The 10,384-nt window shown below is 42.1% G+C and overlaps 1 protein-coding gene across 1 annotated transcript; it reads left to right on the top strand.

Annotated features, from left to right (window-relative positions):
• Nucleotides 1–80: 80 nt before the first annotated feature.
• Nucleotides 81–10,336, top strand: LOC147231064 (melanophilin-like). Its single transcript, XM_086152166.1, has 16 exons — nt 81–120; nt 453–525; nt 621–763; nt 2,124–2,345; nt 2,426–2,538; nt 2,819–2,863; nt 2,933–2,991; nt 3,099–3,188; nt 4,307–4,403; nt 4,492–4,685; nt 4,822–4,902; nt 5,053–5,253; nt 7,373–7,513; nt 7,950–8,006; nt 8,681–8,717; nt 8,858–10,336. The coding sequence occupies exons 3-16, from the start codon at nt 654–656 to the stop codon at nt 8,896–8,898; spliced, it is 1,488 nt and encodes a 495-aa protein (XP_086008292.1). The 5' UTR covers nt 81–120; nt 453–525; nt 621–653; the 3' UTR covers nt 8,899–10,336.
• The last annotated feature ends 48 nt before the right edge of the window (nt 10,337–10,384 follow it).

Below are 10,384 nucleotides of genomic sequence, written 5' to 3'. Positions count from 1 at the left end.
GTGTGTGTGTGTGTGTGTGTGTGTGTCCACAATGATGTCGGGAGGATTCTGCTCATGTGATCAGCTGATCGCTCACTTCAGTTCAGACAGTCTGCAATTCAACAGCGAAGGACTTGATCGGTGAGTTTAAACCTATTAATTCATTTTTATTTTAACTGTTTAACAAGTGTCAAGAAGATTGGGCACTGATAATGAGTAGTGTCCCACCTCATTGTGCTCCTAATCCAATTTTGCCTTTCGGATCAGATCTTATTAAAGATTAATGTTAGTGGGTCAAGTTGTCTACTGCTCCTTTATTTTGATGTCAAGATAAGCAGTTATCTCTTGATAGACTTTCCCTGAAATCCATCTCTATTTCAAATATTCTGGGAGAAGTGCACTGGCAAATGGGATTGCAGCGAAGCAAAGTCAGTTTTTATTTAGATTTTAAATCGACCTGTATAATCTGATAGGCAGTGGTTCATCGGATAGGAACCAAATCATCCGTCTCTTCAAAACTCTCTGGACAAGAACCAACTCGGATAGGTAAGGCTTTTTCCTTTCTATTTATATGAATGATTTTATAACATCATTTTGAAATAATTAGAACCTGGTTTTGTACCTGCTGCCTCACCTGACAGACAGCACCTCCCGGGACAGCGGGTGTCATCGTCATGGACCGGAAACTGGATTTGTCCCGTCTGACGGACGACGAGGCCAAACACGTTTGGGAGGTGATCCAGAGAGACTTTAACTTGAGGAAGATCGAAGAGGAGCGGCTCGGGTAAAGTCACCTTTCCTTCAGACTGTTTGTTTTCCCATGTGGAATCCGGCATAGCTCCAGAATGAAAACTGTCTCCTTCACGCAATCATTGCTGATGTCTGATTTAATATTGAAAACCATCAAGTCCTGGTGGTTCACCTCAAGTCATGTGATCTTCGTTTTAGTCCTGTGCTTTCGATTGAAGTGTAGTTCTATGCATTATTTATTTAAATTTATCTGATTTCAATGATTTAAAGCGGAACTCAATGTTAGATCATGTGTCTTCCATGAAGGAGTTGAGGTGTGACCCCGGGGTCGGATCCCGTGTTTTCCGGTCGGACGTTTGTTGCTGCTGCATCATGTACATCTCGGGTTTGGCATCGGGAGCTGACCTGATACTTAAGGAATGCGAGCGTGAAAGCTGCCGTTGTTGCAGTCGATCACGACAGAGTCACACGGAGAAAACAACATAAGCCGTGAGGCTGCGACAAAGACGCTCAGTGTCTCCATGGTGAAGTCCAACATCAGCCGCAGGGGGGAAGCTATGTCCAAGTTTCCAGTGAAAACATTAGATGCTATATTACCCTGAGGACTGTTACTTGTGCAGATGATCATCTGCCACACATCAGCTGTAATCCGATTGCAACACTAGACAATGTGATTATCATGGGAAACCTATACAACTCCAGTGGTATGGACCCGTTTGCGACATTCCCAGAAGTCACACCAACAACGACTGATGCGGTAATCGGATTTGATATTTATTTATATCTGATTGGATTTAAAAAAGAAAAAGGATGATCTCTGCCCGGTCGGTCAGCGACTTGCAGCTGCGCATTAAAATATTTGGTGTTCTGGCCGTCCGAGCAGCAGATGTTCCTCATCGTGCAAACCAAGGATGTTTACTACATGGAAGCTGGACAGCTGGACATCAATCAGGTGGTAAAGTTAGTCAGATTGTGTTTCTATGGCACCAAATCACAGCCCAGTTTTCTGATCAAACAAGATGATCAGCAGAAACCTCACATTCCCTCAAATGAGCAAGCCCTTAAAGACAGCGGTGAGAAGACACTGCCTCTTAACCTTCGCTGAAACCTAGTGCTCAATGAAAGCAGCCTTCTGCCAAAACCGGTTAGGGTAGAAAGAGTGAACGATAGAAAGCAAGACTGTGATAGAGACAGGAGGGTATGAGGGAAGGAAAGGACAAATGATCTTAAGGAGACTCGGAGAAGATATGAGGTTACTATCATGCATTGATGAAGGGACAAGGAGGAGTGAGAGAGGCGCATTGTGGGATGTCCCTCAGCAGCGTAAACTGAGATGAAAATGAGATGAATTCAAAACATCAGGTTGCTGACTGCGTGTGCTTGATCCATCTCAGCGACCTGAAGACCAAGATCGAAAAGGAGGATTCCAAACGGGAATTGCTCGGCAGTCAGAGCAACCTGGCCGACTCGCTGTGCATCCGTTGCCTGCAGCCCTTCAAGTTCTTGGTCAACAGCAAGCGCCAGTGTCTGGACTGCAACATGTACATCTGCAAGTCCTGCAGTCGTTACAACAAGAAGGAGCGTGGCTGGGTGTGCAACAACTGCTGCATGGTCAGGTGAGCTGACTGAGCCAAGGGAGCTAGGTGGAGGACAGCTGGTGGAAGATATTGAGGGTCTGCGTTTGCAATCCCTGCAGGGTTGTCAAGATCGGGACGGCGGGTTGGTACCACGACCACGTTCGCAACCGCTTCAAACGCTTTGGCAGTGCCAAGGTGATGAGATCACTCTACAAGAGACTGAATGTGGATGGTGAGTTGTGAGAACAAACTCCTCAACCATGAGAAATGGCATGAAATTAGCGAGTGAATATTTTTATTTATTTTTTTAATTTTTAGGAAAAGCATTTTGTTGAACTCCAAAGTCTATTTGTTTGGTTTAACTGAGGAACAAATAAGACAACACTTTGTTGATCCACATGGGAAATTTGGGATAATGGACAGTAGTTTTGGAGGCCCATGTGGTCGGAGGTGAGGCATGAAGATGATAAAAGCATACATGCAAATGAAAGTCTTTTCCTCTGATATTCCAGGCAGTCGAGACGACGACACACAGAGCATGCCGGACGTCCGCGGCCGTGAGTAAAACCATCGCAAGCCATTGAATTTGACCATTCAATTACCATCCTAAGCCTCTTATTTTGCAGATATGTACAACGGCTATGAAGACGACCATGTAGACTTTGAGGCACAGAGACTCAAAGCGGTAAGATAAATCCCAGAGTAAATTGTTATTTCACAAAATGATAGTAATTGGTAATAATAATGAAAAATAACGCAGTGGCGCTGTCACCGAGAGACTTTATCTTACAGATGAGAAAGAACAAGCGTCTGCTGTCGGTTCATCCCCTCGATTTTGACGCAGAGGATTATTTACCGTACTCACGGCGACCGTCAGTTCAGGTAAAGCACAAATGTTGTTTGACAGGATTATAATATTGTGTCAATATTTTTCGGGGGGCAAAAATTCAAATTTTCTCCCAGTGCCTCTCAAAACCTTTGGATATTTTTTTTTTGCAGATAAGTTAAAAAGGCTTATTTGATTATCCCATATTTGGTGCAGAAGAGAGGAAAACCAAAGCTCTATTTTGTCGTCTTTAGTTTTCATCTGTGTTTTAAATTTAATCTTTCAGTCTTGTGTCCAATTTTCTTTTAGTCCCCCAACTTTAATTACTTAATCTCATCCTATTTTCTGTCTGTCAGGGACTTAAAGTCAACTGAAGGGGACCCCTGGAGGGGCAGCGTCCCAGTTTGTAGTGTGAAACAGGGTTTTGGTTCTCGGCCGGGGGGAAAGCAGGAACAGAGGAGACCCAGTTATTTTCGCAAGCTTTTAAGTTTTTTTTAGAGTCAGCTTGTGTAGTTTTTTTAAGCTTCAGCTTGTAATCTAATAGAAATTACAAGTTCATCCGGTGATGTGTTGGTGCTGAAAATGTCTGCCGTGATGCAAACTTTCCTTCCTTTAACTTTCACAGGGGATTTGCAGAAATGCATTATCACCCTGCGGATCTTGTTCTATTTCTTAAATTCCAGGATCTATCTAATTGGTTTGTGTTTTCCAACTTTTTGATTAAGATTTAACTTTATTGTCATTACACATGTACAAGTAGCAGGCAAGGAAACACAGTTTGGCATCTTACCAGAAGTGCAAAAAAGCACCTGGTGCATTCATACTAAATAAATGAATAGTTTATTTACAGATTGATTACTATGAATATATAAGACAGATAGATATGTGCATAAAAATAGTAATAGACATGAATTATGCCCATCATTTACAAATAGAAATGTACAGATGATAAGTTAATAGTACAATAGAAATGGACATTAAATGGTGCAAAAATAAATATGGGCCGTCGCCGCCTAGGATTACTAAACTAATGTAATATAATTAATAGCCAACTCCCTGGAAGTTGGCTGTTCTGGATGCCTGTTTGAGACATAATACACACCCAGTGTACAACTGAGACGAATGTGTGTGTGTGTGTGTGTGTGTGTGTGTGTGTGTGTGTGTGTGGGTGCAGGTTCTGGTGGACCCTTACCGCAATGAAATGGAGTTCGATATGTACAACCAGCGGGTGAACCGCAGAATGAGCCTGGATCGCTACGCCATGAGAGCTGGTGAGCGCGCATGCACACACACACACACACACACACACACACACACACACGCACAGTGAGCTCATGTGGATGTTTCCCACAATGCCAGACGATTATGGTGACAGCAGGATGGTCCGGACACGCTCGTTGTCCAAGATCAGCCCGTCAGTGGCTCGCCAGCAGTACGTGGACACGTCAGATGAAGAGGAGTTCCAACGTTTCGCCCCCGTGTTCCCCCCAACGCACCCTCGCCGCCGCAACAGCCGAGCATCGTCCCAGGAGAACCTCTGCCAACCCCCACCTGTGAGAACACAGAGCACATCCACCACTTTGACCTCAAGGAGTCTGTGTGTGTGTGTTTTTGTATATGTGTGTGTGTGTGTGTGTGTGTGTGTGTGTGCCTCCCATTATGCATCCGTTTTTTTTTTAATTTTCCCAGATAAACCAACTGAACAAACGCATGTCAGCCATTGAGAGTCTGCTGAGCCGCCTGGAGGAGAAAATGACGCCTGTGGACGAGGTGAGACAGGAAGTAGACCCTCTGAATACAAAAAAAAAAAAAAAATCCCGTCAAAACTCAATATAATTATTCAGAATTATTATGGTCAATTATTTATCGAGCAGCTAAATGAATGTAGAAGTTGATAATGGTGACTGGTTTTAATTTCAGGGTCAGACAGAGGAGGAGAAGCTGCGGAGGAAGCTGAGCGAACTGGCCGGGAACCTGAGCGAGAAAGGCGGGTCGTCAGATGACGAGGCGGAGAAAAAGACATCGGCGCGCAGGAAGCAAGCAGGATCCCGGGGCGGCGCATCCCTGAGGGACAAAGAGCTGAGCTCGTCCAGCGACGAGACGCCGAGGGGAGGACCAAAGGTAAGATTCACGCCGGACGACTTGACCTTGAAGCTTTTATTCTGAAAGTTCAGGTTGTTTGTTGTGGCTCTGCCTCCCGAAGGGGTTAGGGATCTCCTTGCAGGATCAAATTCCTCTTGAAAGGCTCTTGTCAAAACAACATGGAAGAAAGCCTGATCAGATTGTTGATAGATTCAATTTCCAAAGTTGTCGGTCACAGGCTCATTAACTACCGGCTGTTTTTGACTGCCAAAACAGTGAAACACCTCCTGGATTTATCCATTATTATCACGCAATATAACGAGGAGCAATGAAAGGAAATCAGATGACTTGATTGACAGGTGAAGGGAGAACGAGGAGGAAGGCCATCAATGTCGTAAATTTTATAATCTGCCGAGAACACGAACACATGTTGTTCTAGATCAGGGGTGGGCAAACGTTTTGACTCAGGGGCCGCATTGACTTTAAAATGTGACAGACAGGCCGGGTCACCACGAGTTACAATACATATAAAAATAACGCATTTGTTAACAGCACATGTCAGAATCGTCTGACATTTGCTTTGAAAATAAAACCAGCTTGATTTTGAGGGCTCTGACGTTTACTTGCATTTCATGCACAAACCGCTTTTTCCCTTGTAGCTTTGGGTCCAGCTCATTCGTGTATGTCAGTATGTTCACAGTAAAGGCTAAATTTGTGTTATTCAGCAAAGGAAAATTCTAAAGTAGCTCCAAAAATCAAGTATGAATTCTGTGCCAATCTTTGGCGGGCCGCATTAACAAGACCAACGGGCCGGATGTGGCCCGCGGGCCGTAGTTTGCCCACCCCTCTTCTAGATGTTCTAGAGTTGAATAGTTCACAGTCAGCTCTGATTCGGGTTTGGCTGAAGCCTCGTGAGTCCATGTGGGTTTTCCGTGTTTTCCTCGCAGGCCTTGAGCGGGGCTCTGGGGCCGGAAAGCTTTGTCGGTGTTATTTAAAAACAAGTGTGTTCAAAAACCCAAATTTTCTAAACAGGAAGGGGGAGGGAGCCTAAGGGCCAACCTGCCGCTGCTCCACTCCGCCCACAGCTTCCTGTTTGCAAATGAAATGAAATTGGTGATTGGTCTAAATCAGACTGTTGCCTCACGCGGACAAAACACTTACATAAATGACAACAAATGGCAAATTCTTTCACACAGAGAGAAATTCACAACACTTCTAGAGTAAATAAGCCGTCCTATCCTTAGAATATTACAAATTCTTGCGGACAGGCATCTTTGCATCGTGTCTGAGCGACTCTTGATGTGATTTTTTTTGTAAGGTTTCTTATTGTATTTTCATATTTTCATACTGTTTTTACCTTATAGTTTTCTGATGACAATTTGAATTCCTCCCAGGGATTAATAAAATCATCCCTCTATCTATCAATCAGATAGACTGCGTTTGTTTTTCCGTCGTCTCTACAAAGTCAAAATCAGCTTTATTGTCAATTTCTCCACATGTACTAGACATACAGAGGAATTCAAGAAGACGTTTCTCACAATCCCACAGTGACATAAAATTGAAAAAAAAATAAAATAACAGAAAGCAAGAATGTGAATAGATTATTTATCGCAGCTTCTCCAAAGCTCTGCGCTCAGAAGGTGGGAAAACAGGGACGGGTAGTTGATTTATGAGCCAGGGCGGGTTTTCCCCAAAGAGTCCTCGCTTTATTTAGTCCAGAGAAAAGCGGATGATAAACAAAGTTTGTTTCTTTTATTGTATCTGGAGGGTTGTGAGATGGAGAATCCTTCTGGACAACCAGCCGCACATGACAGCTATATATACTGAACAACAGGTGTCTTCTTCTGGGGTTCCAGCCAACCATCTGCTTCCTTTCTGAAGATGAGAACAGGCTGGGATTGTCGTCAAAATGTTCCCCTATTTCAGTCAGTTAATGATTTTACCTAAAAGGCTGCAAATGCAAGGAATTTTCAAAATGCTCAGATGTTTTTTATCCTCGAGTTGGTAAATTAGGTTGTTTTCTGATTGGCCTGGATGAGCGGTCAAAGTGAGGGTGAAGATCTCTAGGATCATTATGATGGAACAGTCAGCATTGGAGTGTGTGTGTGTGTGTGTGTGTCCGCGTCTGTGACGGAGGTGTGTGTGATTGCCCGTCCAGGTGTTTCCCGGACACGACCTGGAGACGAAGCTGCGGCGACTTGAGCAAAGCGCCAGGTCCCGCCTGGGGGACTCGGACTTGTCCGAGTTGGAGGACGTGGTGGCACTGACTGCCGCCAGGGTGCAGAGCACAGAGAGCGAGGTGAGCGGGGCCATAAACCACAGCCAATCACAATTTGCTCTTTGCTTGTCAAATTATCTTGAATTATTATAATGGTTAGTTTGAGAGTTTATTTAACTTAGTTTAGAATCATTACACTTCCACTCCACTGTTTTAAGAAAACAAAAATTATAATTATAAATAATCTCATTATTTTCTTATTAAATATGAATTAATTCAGCATGCTTTGATTTTTTTTCTGTTATTTTAGTGAATCATTTTTTTTTACATTTTTCTTTGAAATCCTAAGATTTACTTCACATTTATCAAATGTACAGATATTTCAAATGCTCAGTGATACATTGTAATTCATATCTGGATATTAAAAAGCAACGATTCAGACCTTCTGACCTCAGGATGGCACTGCAGCTTCAGCACCAATGCAGTTTAAGCCAATTTGCCTTCTTTCCCCCTACAGGTGTCAGACATAGAGAGTAAACTTGCAGCCTTGAGCACCGGCGGATCTAAGAAGAAGGTAAGAACCCCTCAACAGCCTGGACAGCCTATTTGTTAGGGTTAAAGAAATAACATGGAAATCTAGAAAGGTCCAAATTACATGTGTTTGCTATCTTAAACAAGACGTGGGAGGATTTTAAGTACCAAGGGTCTGCAGTCCTGAGAGGGTGGAGAAGAGATGGAGGAAGGTGTGCAAGCAGGTTGGTGCAGGTGGAGGAAAGTCTCAGGGGTGATAAGAGAGTGTGAAAGGAAAGGTAGAAAAGACAGAGGGGACAGCAGTCATGTTGTCTGGTTTGGGGACACTCTCTGGGAGCTGAGATGAAGATGTGGAGGTTCTCTTTGGATGTGACGGGGATGGAGAGGATCAAGAACGAGTCCATCGGAGGGACAGCGCATGTGAGATGTTCTGGAGATAAAAGTCCGACTGAGATTGTTTGGACATGGACAGAGGAGAGGGTGAAGATCTGCGTAGAAGGATGCTGAGGGTGAAATTGCCAGCTAGGCAGTCAAGAGGAGAGTTATGATAGAGGACAAGAAGTTAGAAGAGGACGCAGAGGTAATTTGCTAAATGGAGACAAATGTTTGTCTGTGGGCCTTGAAGGAAGAAGCCCAAACGAGAAGAGAAAAGTGATACGTTGAGTTAGTGAGTCGGTAAGATGCTGTTTCATTCATTATGTCTGTGATTTCTTTCAGATTTCTGGATCTCAGAGGAAAAAATCTATTTTAGAAAGTAAGAAACACCATGTTTTCACTTATATGCCATTAAATATTTCTTTCAAAATGTATAATTTAAGTAGTTATTGTACCGATTGAGTTTAAATACCAAAATCAATCACTGTGAGGATGATTTTTGTCATCTTTTTCCTGCAGAAGCAGCAAACGGATCTGGGTGGAAAGCCAACATGTTCTGATGACGGAGATAAGACAGAGCGTGTTGCTGAGGAGGGTTTCACTTGAACACATTCAACTCAAGTAAACGCAAAGTTTAAACACATAAATTATACATACAGTAGAGGCATAAGTCATAAGCTTGCATTGATTATTTGAGTACAATTGGTGTCAAAACTTTCCTGAATATCTTTCAGTAACATATTCTGATAATCAAAGTTATTTTAGACTAATCAAATCAAATCTCCAATTGGTTTTCTCTTTCAGAATTTGTTGAAACCTGCTATTCTTTCCCCTTTCACTTTACATTTTTCTAAAAATCGAAAAACAAAATCCGTATGTTAAATTAAATCTATATTTTCTTTTCTGCTTGTGAGATAAGAAATTCTGAAAAAATAGAAAAAAAATGCAAGTGACGTTTCATAGCATGAAATATAAAAATAATAACCAAATGTCGGAAGACAAATACGTTTCAAGCAAACTTTGTTCATGTTGAATCAATTTTCAAGTTCTATTTTGAGCACACTCACAATAGAAGTTAATGATAATCAATACTTTGATCAGTCGAGCACACTAAACTTCATGAGACACTTTTTCTTGTTTATGTTGGCTGAGCGTACCGATTATTCGCATGGTACGTCTGAAACACTTTTTAGAGATTAGATCGATACAAATTTTTATTGATTATTTACCTTCTAATCAACAAAACTCATGTGGCGGCCTAATATTTGAGGGAACTACTGATGGGACATCAGTTTTGTTTTACACTGGAACAACTCACCTGTAGATCTGCAGTGAGCGGCACTTTTTTTTTTACAGAACAAAGTAAAAGCAGATTAAGTGGAAATACTGTATTACTGCTGTCTGTCCTGGGCCAGTAGGACATATCAAGGAATATTACAGAAAAATATTTTTGCAGAATTTTTGCTGCGGTAAAGTCAACATGAAGTGTTAGAACTTGGTCTTTCCAACAATGGTAAGAAATCCCTTATTTACAATCACATAGCTATATTGTGATCTGTTTGAATTTGAGTCCTAATTTTTAAGCAAATTAATCAAGAAGTTACTTAGATACTTATAATTTCATTTTGGCTTGAAGTAAGCATGTGTGGTTGTGCTCGAGTTTCCATGTAATATTCGATGGCGCCACTGGGTTGTGATAGTGACTCAACATGCCATCCAGTTAACCCTCAGTTATAATTTTATCTGACTTACTTTTAACTTCTTAATGACCTGCGACATCACACATCCCGTCATGTACAAGTATTCAATCATGGACACGTCTGTCATGTCATGTGATGTCTTTCCAGCCAATGTCTGTTGAGTTTCTCAATCTGCCCGTACTTAAATATTAAATCAAGTCAAATTGAAAGTGGGTTTGTTTTCTCCTGAACGACACTTGAGATTTGTATTCTGGTCTATTAGACATGTGAGTGGGTGTTATTTTCCAAACATATGGTCGTTGGTATTTAAACAAGTAAACAAACTAGACACTCTAACCTTGATCTG

Source organism: Fistularia commersonii, chromosome 9 (assembly GCF_037954325.1).
Source record: "Fistularia commersonii isolate RoL2024-O1a breed Wild chromosome 9, RoL_Fcom_v1.0, whole genome shotgun sequence".
NCBI lineage: Eukaryota > Metazoa > Chordata > Actinopteri > Syngnathiformes > Fistulariidae > Fistularia > Fistularia commersonii.
The sequence above is the reverse complement of the archived record's forward strand: the minus strand, read 5'-3'. Positions and strand labels throughout refer to the sequence as shown.